This window comes from Ailuropoda melanoleuca, chromosome 12 (genome assembly GCF_002007445.2).
Source record: "Ailuropoda melanoleuca isolate Jingjing chromosome 12, ASM200744v2, whole genome shotgun sequence".
Lineage (NCBI taxonomy): Eukaryota > Metazoa > Chordata > Mammalia > Carnivora > Ursidae > Ailuropoda > Ailuropoda melanoleuca.
The window spans coordinates 7023471-7038526 of record NC_048229.1 but is presented as its reverse complement, the minus strand read 5'-3'; the positions used below and the strand labels follow the sequence as shown (position 1 = coordinate 7038526).

General features: G+C 55.4%; 1 protein-coding gene across 1 annotated transcript in view; it reads left to right on the top strand.

Moving 5' to 3' along the window:
* Nucleotides 1–13465, top strand: part of SETD1B (SET domain containing 1B, histone lysine methyltransferase) — a 23153-nt gene extending 9688 nt beyond the window's left edge. The window contains 11 exon segments of the mRNA XM_034637953.1: nucleotides 1–553; nucleotides 924–1185; nucleotides 1266–1624; nucleotides 1710–1815; nucleotides 2383–2862; nucleotides 4205–5458; nucleotides 6336–6502; nucleotides 8339–8470; nucleotides 8564–8683; nucleotides 8761–8898; nucleotides 10870–13465. The exon segment at nucleotides 1–553 is cut by the window's left edge and continues 272 nt beyond it. Coding sequence (XP_034493844.1) covers nucleotides 1–553; nucleotides 924–1185; nucleotides 1266–1624; nucleotides 1710–1815; nucleotides 2383–2862; nucleotides 4205–5458; nucleotides 6336–6502; nucleotides 8339–8470; nucleotides 8564–8683; nucleotides 8761–8898; nucleotides 10870–11043 — 3745 coding nt within the window. The 3' untranslated portion in view covers nucleotides 11044–13465.
* Nucleotides 13466–15056: the final 1591 nt, after the last annotated feature.

Genomic DNA, 15056 nt, shown 5'->3' with positions numbered 1-15056 from the left:
TGTGACAGTGCCCCCACCACCCCTGCCAGCGCCCCCACCTGGCGTCCCACCCCCGCCCATCCTGCCACCGCTGCCACCCTTCCCTCCAGGGCTGTTTCCTGTGATGCAGGTGGATATGAGCCACGTGCTGGGTGGCCAGTGGGGCGGCATGCCCATGTCCTTCCAGATGCAAACGCAGATGCTGAGCCGTCTGATGACTGGCCAGGGCGCTTGCCCGTACCCACCCTTCATGGCCGCGGCTGCGGCGGCGGCCTCAGCTGGGCTGCAGTTTGTCAACCTGCCGCCCTACCGGGGCCCGTTCTCCCTGAGCAACAGCGGACCAGGCCGCGGGCAGCCCTGGCCACCCCTCCCCAAGTTTGACCCATCAGTGCCGCCACCAGGCTATGTGCCACGCCAGGAGGACCCACACAAGGCCACTGTCGATGGCGTCCTGCTGGTGGTGCTCAAAGAGCTCAAGGCCATCATGAAGCGCGACCTGAACCGCAAGATGGTGGAGGTGGTGGCCTTCCGGGCCTTCGATGAGTGGTGGGACAAGAAGGAGCGGATGGCCAAGGTAGGCAGCGGGCGCGGGGTGTCCCAGGGCGGCCGGCCGGCACCCCGTCCTCTCCTGAGGCGTGTTACTAGAAACAGTACTGCCTGTAACTCCAATAGGACAGTGTGAGTGTTACTTGGTGAAGCTTGTGTTTCGGGGACACGGCTGTGTACTGGCCACGTGTAGCCTGCTCTGCGGGTGAGGACGTGGAGGTTCAGTGAGGCCGGGTGGGGTGCTGGCAGTGTTTTGAGCTGTGGGCACAAAGGGCAGCCAGTTTTGTGGGAAGGAAGTATTAGTGACGGTGTGGCTGTCACTTTTGAGGGAAGGCGGGCTGCTAAGAGCGGGCTGCCCCATAACCATGGTGACAGTCTCCTCCTCTCTGGCACCCCAGGCCTCACTGACCCCAGTGAAGTCAGGCGAGCACAAGGACGAGGACAGGCCAAAGCCCAAGGACCGCATAGCCTCGTGCCTGCTGGAATCGTGGGGCAAGGGTGAGGGCCTGGGCTATGAGGGCCTCGGCCTGGGCATCGGGCTGCGCGGGGCCATCCGCCTGCCCTCCTTCAAGGTAAAGAGGAAGGAGCCGCCAGACACAGCCTCTTCTGGTGACCAGAAGCGCCTGCGGCCTTCAACCTCTGTGGATGAGGAAGATGAAGGTATATGCACCCATCTCCTGGTGCTGGGCTCTCCTCCAGTGTTCCCCCAGCCTGGCTCAGACACCCCTCTCTGCCCTCAGAGTCAGAGCGTGAACGGGACCGGGACATGGCGGATGCCCCTTGCGAGCTCACCAAGCGGGACCCCAAGGGTGTGGGCGTGCGGCGACGGCCAGCCCGGCCGCTGGAGCTGGACAGTGGGGGGGAGGAGGACGAGAAGGAGTCACTGTCAGTGTCCTCATCATCATCGGCGTCCTCATCCTCGGGCTCCTCCACAACCTCACCCTCATCCTCGGCCTCCGACAAGGAGGAGCGGGAAAGCACTGAAGAGGAAGAGGACGGAGAGGAGGAAGAGGAGGAGGAAGAGGATGACGACGAGGAGGAGGAGGAAGGCCCCAGGAGCCAGGTCTCCTCCTCCTCGACCTCATCCATGTCAGATAAGGTATATTTGGGTTGGGGAGGCCTGGGGTGCTGGGCTAGGGGAGGGGGCCCCGTCGGCTCACNCCCCCCCTCCCCCCCCCCCCCAGGATGATGACGATGAAGACAGTGATGACCAGGATGAGTCTGAGAATGACGACGAGGACGTAGCCCTGTCGGAGGCGAGTGAGAAGGAAGAAGGGGACTCGGATGGAGGTGAGCGGAGCAGGCTGAGGCGCCTGGCCTGGCCCGGGGTCCCCCCACGGACCAGAGCCTGAGTGGCTTTCAGCAACTTTTGGGGCAAGATTTCTTGCCTTCAAAATGTAGACTCATTACACGCACACATGACATACTGTACAATTCCGTTTATATTAACGTGTCCAGAGTGGATCAGTCCATAGAGACGGAAAGTAAACCAGTGCTTGCTGGGGTCTGAGGGTGGGAGGGCAGAGGGGTGACATCACGCGGACGGTGTTGGTTTCTTGAGCTTGTGACGATGTTTTGGAACTAGAGGTAGTTGTACAGCACTGAGAATATACTAAATATCACTGAATGAATTCACCTTAAAATGGTTAGTTTTATGTTCTGTGGATTCACCTCAGTTTTTTAAAACAGTGACTGGTCACCACAGATAAGCGCCTGTGTGAGCGCGCACACGCATATGTGCCCCAGGTACCTGAGGGCCACGTTCAACCCAGGTGCCGCCGGCTTGAGAGCTTTGGCGGAGCATCTGGCCAGGGCGCGGCAGGTGCTGAAGGGCCCCTGCCTGTGTCCCCTGCCCAGAGGAGACAGTGAGCATCGCCACCTCCAAGGCTGGAGCCGGGTCCTCCAGCGAGAGTTCTGAGTCTTCTGAGTTCGAGTCAAGCTCGGAGTCCTCGTCATCGTCCTCAGAGGATGAAGAGGAGCTGGTGGCAAGGGAGGAAGAGGAGGAGGAGGAGGAGGAAGAGGCAGCAGCAGATGAAAGTGTGGTTCCTGCGGTTCCCGACGAGGACTTTGAGGAGGATGTGGCCACAGGGGCACCTGTGATGGAGTCCTCGGTCATGGAAGAGGAGGTGGACATCGAGGCTGAGGATGAAGCCCCCGAGGAGCGGACCCCTATGCTGGAAGAGCCCCCCTTGCCTGTGTGTGTCGAGGAGCTGGCTAGCTGCAAGGAGCCCCCTGAGGAGCAGGACCTGAAGCAGGAAGGGGCCAGGTTGCTGTCTCCAGAGCCCCCTGCTGGAGAGATGGAGGCCCGGCCCCCGGCTTCCCCAGAGCGCACCCCAGGTAACACCTGCAGCCCCCCTACCCGCCCCCCCCGTGGGGTGGTGGGGATGGAGGCAGGATGTCCTCACCGACAGAATGAGCCCAGGCTCCTTTGGGTAAATCGCTGAACCTTCCCAAGCTCCGGTTTCCTCATCTGTAACATGGGATCAGTGGATAGTGTCTCCCCCGTGAGGTCATATGGGAGGACAGAGTGAGGGGACATAATGTGCCAGCATGGAGCCTGGCACCTAGCCAGAACTCCAGATAGTCCCCTCAGGGAACTGCTGCTGTCCCCATCCTCAGTGCCAGTAGTTCCCCATGGTTTGGTCCTTGGCCCATTAGTCCTATGGGATGCTCCCAGAAAGGTTGGGGGGAGGGTTGGGGAGGTAGCCGTGCATGGACATTTTAGTGACAGGCAGGTCGGGGAGGCTTTGGGATGCTGGGCCAGGTGAGAGGGGCTGTGGACACTGCCCCCTCCCACCTTTATGGACCTGCACAAACCATATTCAAAGCTCCAGCATACTGTCCAGTGGAACTTTTCTGCAGTGATAGAAATGTCCTCTCTCTGCCCTGTCTAGTACCATAGCCATTAGACACAACATTGCTAAGAGTACTTGAAATGTGGCAGGTGGAAGTGAATTTGTAATGTTATTTAAGTTTGATTAATTTAAACTTACTTAGCGATGTGTGGTTAGTTCCTACCTCTGATAAGTCTTTCAGGAAAAAAACCTGTTGTATTTTCTTTAATTCTGTATAATTTGGCTACAGAACCACAGCTCTTTGAGTATTGTCACAGGTACTTATTTAGCCTGTGTTGTGTCCCTAGTACGGTTTTAGGCACTGACAATACAACAGTGGGCCAAACAGACAAAAATAGCTGCCTTCATGGAGCTTACATTCTCGGACTGGGTGATAAATGATAGCACATAAGCTAGAAAAATGTATTATATGACAGTGGAGATAAATGCTAGGAGAAAGGCTCTGATAAGTTCTGCAGAAAAGGGACTTGTTGAATTTTATTCAATAGCAGAGCTCATTTTCTTGGTCTACAGGACATTCCCAGTTCAGAAGAACACCATTCTAAGGACATAATGTCAAAGGCTAGCAGCCATGTCTCCTTATGTCTTTCATTTATTCCACCATCATTTATCAAGGACCTACTGTGTGCCTGACACTGAGCTGAGCACTGAGAAGCCTTGAGTAGTTTAGCTATCGGGGGACAGTCTCCATATACACAGAACTCCAGGGGGCTCAGAGGGCTGTGAGGTCAGGTATTAAGCACATAGTAGGGCAGCTTAAATAGGGCACCAAGAGATGTTCGGATCGAATAGTAATGGTCTGGTTTTTGCCCACCTCTTTGCAGAGGATGACCTGGAAGTGGAGCCCCCTACACTGCTCTCCTTACCCCTGCAGCCGCCACAACCACCCCCTCAACCGCCCCGGCCGCCTAGCCCACCACCAGAGCCTGAGACCCCAGACCCCCCACACCCACCCGTCCCTCTGGAGCCCCCTCCAGAGGAGCAGCCCCCACGTACTCCGGGCCTCTGTGGCAGCTTGGCCAAGTCACAGAGTACAGAGACGGTGCCGGCCACGCCGAGCGGGGAGCCCCCATTGTCGGGGGGCAGCAGCGGCCTGTCACTGAGCTCCCCACAGGTGCCCGGCAGTCCCTTTTCCTACCCATCCCAGTCCCCCAGCTTGAGCAGTGGGGGCCTCCCCAGGACACCTGGTCGGGACTTCAGCTTCACACCCACCTTCCCTGAGCCTGGCGGGCCCCTGCTCCTGCCTGTCTGTCCCCTCCCAGCTGGCCGGCGCGATGAGCGGTCTGGCCCCCTGGCCTCCCCGGTGCTCCTGGAGACGGGCCTGCCTCTCCCCCTGCCCTTGCCCCTGCCCCTGCCCCTGGCATTACCTGTCCCCGTCCTGCGGGCCCAGACACGGGCCCCTGCCCAGCTGCCACCTCTGTTGCCCGCGCCACTGGCCCCCTGCCCACCCCCTATCAAGAGGAAGCCGGGCAGGCCCCGGCGATCTCCGCCGGCTGTGCTCTCCTTGGATGGGCCCTTGGTCCGGCCACCAGCGGGGGCCACCCTCGGCAGGGACCTTCTGCTCCTGCCAGGCCAGCCACAGACCCCTGTCTTTCCCAGCACCCATGACCCCCGGGCCGTGACCCTGGACTTCCGGAATGCGGGAATCCCAGCCCCCCCACCACCCCTGCCTCCGCAGCCTCCTCCGCCCCCACCGCCACCCCCTGTTGAGTCCACCAAACTGCCCTTTAAGGAGCTAGAGAACCAGTGGCCCTCCGAGGCCATCCCTCCAGGCCCTCGCGGGCGTGATGAGGTCACTGAGGAGTTCATGGACCTGGCCAAGGTTCGGGGGCACTGGCGCCGGCCACCTAAGAAGCGCCACGAGGACCTGGTGGCCCCAGCCTCGCCTGAGCTCTCGCCACCACAACCCCTCTTCCGGCCCCGGTCTGAGTTCGAGGAGATGACCATCCTGTATGACATCTGGAATGGTGGCATCGATGAGGAGGACATCCGCTTCCTGTGTGTCACCTACGAGCGGCTGCTGCAGCAGGACAACGGCATGGACTGGCTCAATGACACACTCTGGGTCTACCATCCCTATATCCTAGCCGACGGGGCACGGTGCTCGCGCACCTCCCTGGGCCCTATCTCCCAGGACACCCGTGAAGGTGCCAGCACAGATCCCCGTCACCTACCAAGTGGTGTCTGTGCTGGTATCACACCAGGCTCCGTATGGAGGCATCATTGGCACTGTGAAACACACCTGTGCCAGGCCCATCTCATCCCCAGAGTTAGCAGGTCTCGGGGCAAATGTAGCATCGTGATTGTACAACATCACAGTAGCAGAGACTGGGGGCCCACTCTTCCTAGTCCCCCTCATCACCTAACTTAATTTTCCCAACAGCCCAGTGAGGTAGGGGCTATTATTCCCATTTTATTTATGCAGAAACCGAGGCTCAGGGAGGTTAACTGACCTGCCCAAAGTCCTACAGCGATGAAGTGGCAGAGCTGAGAGCGGAACCCAGGCAAATCTACCTCCAGAATCTGGGCTCTGGACCGTGATGCTACCCTGATAGTTGGTTATTACTCTCACCACTCTTGACAACACTATCAAGTTGGAGCGGTCATTATCCCCACTATTTCAGACTAATTTACTGAGCACGTCCTCTGTTTCAGGAAGTCTGCTAAGTACCTAAGCATATGTAATCATTCAGAGAGGCATTGTTATTGCCCCAGTTTGCTGATGGGGAAACTGAGGCAGAAAGTGGCTAAGGCCCAGCACCATGCAACTAGGTACCCCTGATGGAGTTGGGACCATCAGTAGTGTTGGCCAGTGGACAGCCTCATGGGGGTGGCTTAGCTGTGGGGCTTGGAGATCAGCCTGAGAGTAGGGAGGCTGGGCCCAGTGGGACTGGTCTCAGAAGGACTGGGAGGGGCTTTCCAAGAATGTCCATATGGCCCTTAACCCACACCCACCCACCAGCCTCTCTTCAGCTAAGAAAAAGAAACGGGACGATGGCATCCGTGAGCACGTGACGGGCTGTGCCCGCAGCGAGGGCTTCTATACCATCGACAAGAAGGACAAGCTCAGATACCTCAACAGTAGCCGCGCCAGCACCGATGAGCCCCCGACAGACACCCAGGTATTGCCATCAGGCGCCCGGACACATTGGAGCCTCCCAGGCTGCAGGGGGGGGGACTCCGGGCTGGAGTGCCAGGCAGCATGGGGGGTTGTGGAGTCAGAGGGGCTGGCACAGCGGATGTTACTCACCTGGGTGCTCAGGTTGGAAAAGTGAGGCGAGGGTGAGAAGTGGGAGCCTCTGAGGTTTTCATCAGGGATGTGAGCAGAGTGGAGTTGCATATCCAGAAGGTTCATTCTTTCCTTTTAAATTCAACAAATGTCTCTTGAGTGCCTGCTGTGTTCCAGGCACTGTTCTGGGTCTAGAGCAGTGAACGAAACAAAATCCTTTTCCTTGCAGAACTTACCTTTTAGAAGGGATGTAGGAAATAAGTGAACAGATAAACATGGAATTTCAAGTGCGGTAAACAGGAGAAGACATTAGGGATTGGTGAGTCAGGGGGGTCAGAGAAGGCGACAGCTGAGCCAGGTCTGAATGGAGTAAAGAAATGAGCCATGTGGATAACTGGGAGAGACCATGGAGAAGTAGAAAAAGGCTTCAATAAAAAGTTAAAACAGGAAGGGTACCTGGCTGGCTTTGTCAGTAGAGCACACGACTCTGTCTTGGGGTCATGAATTCAAGCCTCATGTTGAATGTGAAAGCTACTTTGAAAAAAAAGTTATAACAGGAGAGGGACTCATTAAGTCTGGAAGTTGTGCAGAGTGAACAGCATGTGCAAAGGCCCTGAGGTGGGGGAGGATCTCAGGTGGCATGAGAAAGGGAAGGAAAGACTAGTTGAGGCCAGAGACAGAGAACAGGTCATCAGGGCCCTGGAGGCTGTGGTGATGAGGTTAGATTTGTATTCTGTGTGTGACAGCGAGCTGCATGGGGGTTTCCAGAGAGAGGGTGAGGGTGACATTGCTCAGCCCGTGATTTTCAAAGCTCACACTAGCTGCCATGTGAAGAGTTGACTGCAGGGGTCCTGAGGGGGGACTGTGGCACAATTGCTGCCATTCCCAATACAAACACGTGGGTAGGTTCACCTGTGTTTGCCGTGAGAAAAAAGTGGGTGTGTTTGAAAGAATATTAGGAATAGTAGAATATTAGGAACCCAAAAGAACAGAACTGGGGGCCAGATTGGCCGTAGGAGACAAAGGAACTGGCTGGGACATTGCTGGGTCCGGCTTGGGGAACTAGGAAGCTGGATGCCAAGCACTGAGGTGGGGAGCTTGAGTTTTGGGGTTTGTGGAACATCCAGGTATTAAGGTCGGCTAGGCAGTTGGATTTTGGGGCACAGTAGAGAGCCTGGGAGGGGGCCTTCTCCGTCATCAGGACAGAAATGTTAAGGGAAGGTCACAGCAGGGTGAGCTCACCTGGGGCAGAGGACGAGGACGGCCAAGGGAAAGAAGGGGTGTGAGGGTGTTGAGGAAGGAGCCATGATGTCCAATATGTGGAAAAATCAGAGGCCCCCAAGAGAGCGACGGGGATCGGGGTGGATAGACACCCAGCATCTTCCCTCCTGAAAGTGGAGGCATTTCCAAATCTTCTAGCTGAGATGGGAAAGACGGCAAGTGTGAAGGGAAAGGTGTGTTGTTTGCTTTGCCTGGAGGACGCTGAGCACATGCGGATTCTGGCAGGAAGAAGCAGCAAAGAGGAGAGGTGACAAGTAGGGCTGGGATAGGCACAGACAAGCCCAGAGCAAGGAAACTGGGAAGTTGGGAAGACAGGGAACCAGAGTTTAGGGTGGGGCTGCCAAGGATGCGATAGGGACACAGGTACCCAGTAACCACGGTGAGTGGGCCAGCTCCCCCAACCACGACCAGCCACGCCCCTCCTGATGCGTGGCCATCGTCCTCACAGGGCATGAGCATCCCGGCGCAGCCTCATGCCTCCACTCGGGCGGGCTCGGAGCGGCGTTCTGAGCAGCGCCGTCTGCTGTCCTCCTTCACTGGCAGCTGTGACAGTGACCTGCTCAAGTTCAACCAGCTCAAGGTGAGGCAGGACCCCACCCAGGGTAGTGGGGTGGGGGGCAGCCTGCGGGACTGAGACCAGGGCTTTCACCTCTCCCCTCCTTCCCTCCCCCAGTTCCGGAAGAAGAAGCTCAAATTCTGCAAGAGCCACATTCACGACTGGGGCCTGTTCGCCATGGAACCCATCGCGGCTGACGAGATGGTCATTGAGTACGTGGGTCAGAACATCCGCCAGGTAGGTGCTGCCTGGTGGGCTGGGTGTCGGGTGGGGGCGGGATGGTCCAGCCCAGACTGAGGCCTCCTCCCGGCCAGGTGATCGCGGACATGCGGGAAAAGCGTTACGAGGACGAGGGCATTGGCAGCAGCTACATGTTCCGGGTGGACCACGACACCATCATCGATGCCACCAAGTGCGGCAACTTTGCACGCTTCATCAACCACAGCTGCAACGTGAGTGCCTGGCACAGGGCCGCTGCTGCCCCCAGAAACTTCTGGCACAGAATCGGGGGGGCCTCCTTCCCAAGCTCTGGTCACCTGAGAGTGATGGGGGTGGGGTGGGGGTGAACCCTGTATTCAGAGTATTTCTCCCCTGAGCTTCAGTTTTCTCTTCTGAAAAAAGAGCACAGTGAGACCCACGGTGCCCAGGAAGTGGTCCGCTCAGCTCCCAGTCAGAGCAGTCCTCCTCTGCGCTGGGCTCAGCCCTCGGAGAGCTTTCCTTCTGGGGCAGTGGTGTCCACTAGAAATTGTGCCGCGGTGGAAACGCTCTGCAGCTGTGCTGACCACTGACGTGGTATGGGCTGCGTGTGGGGTTGAGCACTTGCAGTGTGGCCAGGGCCCCTGAGGAGTGGAGCTTTTCGGCTAATGTAATTGAACCTAAATAGTCACGTGTGGCTAGTGGTGATGGTGGTGGCGGCGCTGGCCAAGGGGCAGGGAGTGTTGGTAACGAGGGTGATTCTCATGCTGAAGACAAGCACGGGGAGCGTCAGACGGGCAGGCGAGCTCCAGAGCGATGATGCCAAACTCTTGTTTCGAGTCATGACATCGCTACTCGGCAAGCGACCAAGGCTGGTTACGTAATGTGTCAGTGCCTCGGTTTCCTGATCTGGATGGTAACAGTCCTTCCCTGTCAGTTGTTGGGATGTTGGGAGAACCGGTGTGTTCCTGAGTGCAGGCCCTCTGAGTGTGCTGACGCAGCTAGCTCTCCCTACCGTGACTGGATCGTCACCTGGGCCAGGAGGGACTTGCTTGCCTCTCCTATGGGATCTGAGGGTTTGGAGGGACTCACCCAGGTGGTAGTGAGTGGGGCAAGCATTCTGCTCAGTGGGGTGCTAGAGGGGAGAACACCTGTTTGAGGGACAGCAAAGTGGGCAGTAGGGACGGAGTAGGGGGAGAGCGGGCGGGTAAGAGGATGAGGTTGGCAGGGTTGGGGTGGCCATATCACTCAGCCTTGCCGGCAGAGCTGAGAAGTTTCTCTAAAAGCCAAGCAGGCTACTGGAAGGTTTTGAGCCATCGGACAACAGCATCTGCTGTTCCCTGGAAAGATTCTTACTCCTGGCTGCTGGGTCAGGAGTAGATCTTCTCAGAGGAATGAGAGGCAATGGGAGCCGCTGAAGTCCAGCCAAGTGATGACAGGGGCCTGACTGGGGCTTGGCAGTGGAGGTGGAGAGCAGTAGACAGAATCAATAGGTCTTTCGGAGTAGAACCCACTGGACGTGGCAGTGGGCCAGATCCGGCATTGGTGGGGGAAGGTGGGGGAGGCGGATGCCTGGGGGCCTGGGCACGTGGCATGGCCAGCTGCCTTGAGTCTGGGCTTTGAGTTTACAGAGTCAAAAATGTCTCCTGGAGCTGCCAGAGGCAGATACCAAGCAGGTGCTTGGTTTCTGGGTCTGGAGCAGGGTCCAGCAAACCTTTTTGTTATAGGGCCTGGTAGATACTAAACTTTTTTGGCTTTGTGACCCAGATAATCTCTTAGCAACTACTTTAACTGTCATTGTAACAAAAGCAGCTGTAGACCGTAGGTAAATGAACGGGGATGGCTGTGTGCCAGTCAAACCCCACTTGCTAAAACAGGTGGGGGGGGCGACATTTGCTGAGCCCCTCTCTAGAGCTCAGAAGTGAGGCCTGAAGAGAATTTTGGGAGTCACCTGTAGCATAAATGGAAATTGAAGCCTTGGGGAACAATTTATTATTATTATTACCATCATCATAATTCTTACTTGGTATCAAAGGCAGGGGGTCCTTTTCACCCAGATAGGGCAGCCGAGGCTCGAGCAGGTGGCCACTGGGCATGGGGTCATGTGGCACATTCGTCAGGCTTCGGGCACGGAGCTCCGTCACGTTTCGGGGGGCCTCATGGCAGAGGGCCTGGGTGGGGCACAGGGTGACTCAACGGCTCACCGTCCCCTCCTGCCCCGCCCCCAGCCCAACTGCTATGCCAAGGTGATCACGGTGGAGTCGCAGAAGAAGATTGTCATCTACTCGAAGCAGCACATCAACGTCAACGAGGAGATCACCTACGACTACAAGTTCCCCATCGAGGACGTCAAGATCCCCTGCCTGTGCGGCTCTGAGAACTGCCGGGGGACCCTCAACTAGGCCCCGCAGAAGGCTGCCCGTGCTGCTCTGGGGCTCCCGAGCGTGGACCCCAGGGCGCCGGGGCCCAGCCCCACCTCCCACCCCCATTTCAGGTGCTGTCCCCTACCCAGCGGCCATGTCAGGGCCTGGCGCCCCCAACACTACCCCCAGGACCCAGCGCAGCTCCAGCCCCTCAGTGGGAAAGGGCTTCTCTGTCTCTCAGCCCACGTCTCTTTGGTTTTTTAAAATGCTCCCTTCAGGACTTTTGTTGAACTCCAGCGTAAACTTCTCTCTGTCCGTGTCTCTCACTCTCCATCTATATGTCTCTGTCCTTCTCTTTTCCCATCTTCTCCATCAGCCTCTTCCCATGAATGCTGCTATGTTGTTTTGTCTTCTCTTTACTCTCTTCCTCGTCATAAGAAAAGACATTTTAACCGTTGAAATGTGAAAGCAGAATCAGAGAGTGGGGACCCCCGGCGGGGGCTGCAGAGGCTTCGGTGTGGTGGCGTGTTGGCCCATGTTCCGGAACCCCCAGGCCAGGGTGCTGGGCCAGGTGCTGCAGAGAGGAGGGGGGTCGGGCCACACGGCTCTGACCTCAGAACACTACGCAAGGCCCCCTCTCTGCTGTCGGGACTCAGTGAGGAGAAACCCCCCTTCTGTTCCTTCCCCAGCAGCCTGGGGGCGCCATTTCCCCTTGCAGACCCTGGTGGAGCCAAGCTGGTCCCAGGCAGGAATTTCCCCTCTGGGTTCTCCCTGCCGCCCCACACCCTGCCACCCCCAAAATCTTGGGTTCAGTGTTTACTTTCTCATTCGAATGCCAGCAATGAGGGAGCCTCCCGGAGGCCCCATTGTGGGCGTGGGGGCACTGGGAAGGGTCCTGTCTACTCTCTTCTGCCCTCACCTTCACCTGGGCGGGAGGGCCTCCCAGGGCAGGCGGGTCCCCCAGTCCCGCCACTACGGGTCTCTGACCATATGCACGTGGCATTTTTTGTTGTTGTTGTTCATAAGCTTCACCCGCTTGCCCCTAGCCCACACCCCAACTCCCCCTGCCAGCAGCCCCCTCCTCCCAAGAAGGCAAGAGTGTATTTATTTTTGGAGTGAGAAGATTATTCTCCCAGAGAAAGGAAAATCTTGGAGAAGATTTTAAAACTCAGATCTAAGTCTGACAGGTTTTTTTTTCTTAACCTTTTAACCCCCTTCCCATCATCCTCTTCAGGGTTTATTTCCATGGATTTTTTTTTTTTTTCCTGTGCGTGTATAAAATCAAAACGAAGGGAAGAAATAGGTTTTTGAAGTTCAGAACCAACTTCTGTATATAGGCTGCCATAAAGGACTTTTTCTCGGGAACATTGTTTCTTGTAGAAACATGTGGGAAGACATTTTTTGCTCATTTCCTTGTATTTCCAAAAATCTCACACACACACACACACACACACACACACACACAAAGCAAGTCCCTCGCACCCCAGAAAGCAGAGCAGGCATGTAAATAATTTCTGGAAAGTGACTGTTGTGACCAGGAGTCATCCTCACCCAGACGGGAGAGCTCCCAGCGGGGGCTGCCCCCACCCTGCGGATGCAGGCCCGGGGCCTCTGGTATCTTCAGCTTGTGTCAAGCTTGTTATCATGTAAATTCTGTACAAAGAATTGTTATTTTTCTCCTTTTTTGTCGTTGATGGTTTTGTTGTGTTTTTTTGTTTTATTTCTTTACCCCATGCCCTCCCTGTTTGAGATTGTGCCCACCAGTTTCAAGGTCAATGAAATCGGTGGCATTAAAGACACAGAGGAGGGACCTGGGCACAGCGGCAACCTTCTCTTCCGTTTGCGGTTTTTTGCCTAATTGTGCAACTGAGGAAATATTTATTTTTCACATGAGGAAATGTGTAGTTTGTAGAGATGGTTGATTTCAGTTACTTGTGCAGCCCCCAAGGGGCTGCCTTCATTCTCACCCCTCTCCCCAGAGAAGAAGTGGAGGGGGATGTGAGGAAACCAGGGTTGGGGGCCAGCCTCACCTCTCACCCTGGCTTCACCTTGCCCAACTGGTGAGGGGCTGCACCCTCCTGTCCCCAGGAACCCCCACCCCACCCCCAAAATGGTTTGCCATATCCAGAAACATGGCTCATTTTTTCTTTCAATGCCTTTGTTTTCATTGAACAAATCTTTGCTTTTGAAAAGTTGGGGGTTTCTGCCTTTTTTTTTTTTTTCTTGTCCCCTCCCTCCCTGCCTCTCTCCTCCTGCAAAGAAGAGAACCCATAAGTTTTAGGGATGTTTGTGCATATAGACTCTGTCATCCGTATGTAACTTGTTTTGAAGAGAAGTGTTTCCGTTGTGGGTGTGTCTTGCTGTAAATATTTGTTCATATTTTTGTGAATTCAATACTATGTACCATTGTATTATAGTAACTTTTATAAAGCAAACCATAAATATACTGACTTTTCTTACAGATAACGCCGTCTCTCTTGCTCTCCTCTCTCCCTCTCTTCCTCCTCTCTCTCTGATGGGGCACACCCTGCTCACAGGGAGGGTGGCCTGGCTAGGCTCAGGGGATAGAAGGAGCTAGGTGTGGTGTGGTCCACTCAGACCAGTGGTTCTTAAACTGAGCTTGCTAGGTGGGTTCTGTGAACTCGGCCAAGTTATAGTCAGACTAGACCTTTCAAGGTTTTTTTGCTTTTAAGTTTTGCTTCTACAACTTAAAATCTTAGGTATTTAACACTGCTAAAGGCTTGCAATTAGGAAACAAGCTCAAATATCCTATTACTCTCACTGGAAGAAATTGGAAAGGTGGTACCTCAAAGATGTTCACCACTCCTTTTAAGGAGACAGCCCTCTGGTTTGCATTCGAGGACTAAAATAGTCACAAGTTGAGAAGCATTAAGTGAATCCAGTGTTTGTGGTATTCCAGAGCTTCCGTGCCCCGTAGTTCTCAACTGTGCCTGAGCCAGTGGCGGGGTAGCCACGGGGTCCGTGAAGAGTTTGTTAGATGTTGTCCACTCACCCCTGAGAAGGACAGACGCCAAACTCCAGCCAGGAGCAGCATGACTGAAAAAATGCCTCACCTCCCTTCTTACTAGGGACATGCAAATTCTACCACAAAATAGCCAACGTTGGCCAGCATGGGGCGGGAGGGGGGGCACTGGGGCATCATTAGTGTAAGCTTAAATTGCCACAACCTTTAGGAGGAAAATTAGATATTAAGTTTAAAAATGCACATAAACTTAATGGCATAAATGTTCCGCTGTCTGGCATTGAGCGCGACAGCCACAAGCAGGCAACAATAGGTACAAGGATGATCTTTGCAGCCTCCCTTGCGAAGGCAGGGGAGATGACCTTGGTGGTGGGCTGCTTTTCAGAATTATACATCCAGACAGGTGAACAGCACTGAAGGTCGATTCGTGGGGACAGAAAAAGCTGAGGGTGAGACTGAGCCAGGAAAGCGGAAGAGCAGCTGCTGGCCATTCTGTTCATCCAATGTTACTGAGCACCTCCGAGGTGTCAGCTCTAGGCCCTGGGGACACAGGAGTGGAGAAAACTGTCTTTATGTGATTGTGTTCTTGTGAGCCAGGCAAACATGAAGAATATATACTATGATAAGGAGAAAATTAGCTACGAGGAGTATCAATTGAGAGGGTGAGACTTTAAATACAGTGGCCAGGGAAGTCTGGTTAGCCCACATATGAACAAAACTCCAAGGAGATCAGGGAGTCAGCCCCACGGACACCTGGAAGGAGGGTATTGAAAGCAGAAGGAACTGTGAGTGCAAAGGTCCTGAGGCTAAAGCCGCCTGGTGTATTTGAGGACCAGCACGGAGGAGGTCGGTGTGGCTGCAGCTGAATGAGGGAGAGGGGAGTAAAGGAAATGAGGTCTAAGAGGTCCCAAGTAGGGGAGAGGGGGAGGCAGATGTTGTGGGGCCTTGCAGGGCAGCATGAGGACAAGCCAGGGCCTCTTGCCCAAGGCACAGAAAGGAAACACGTCCAAATTTGAGTTTCCTTCATCTTCCCTCTTGAACCCTCTCCTCCTGCCGTAATTTCCACCTT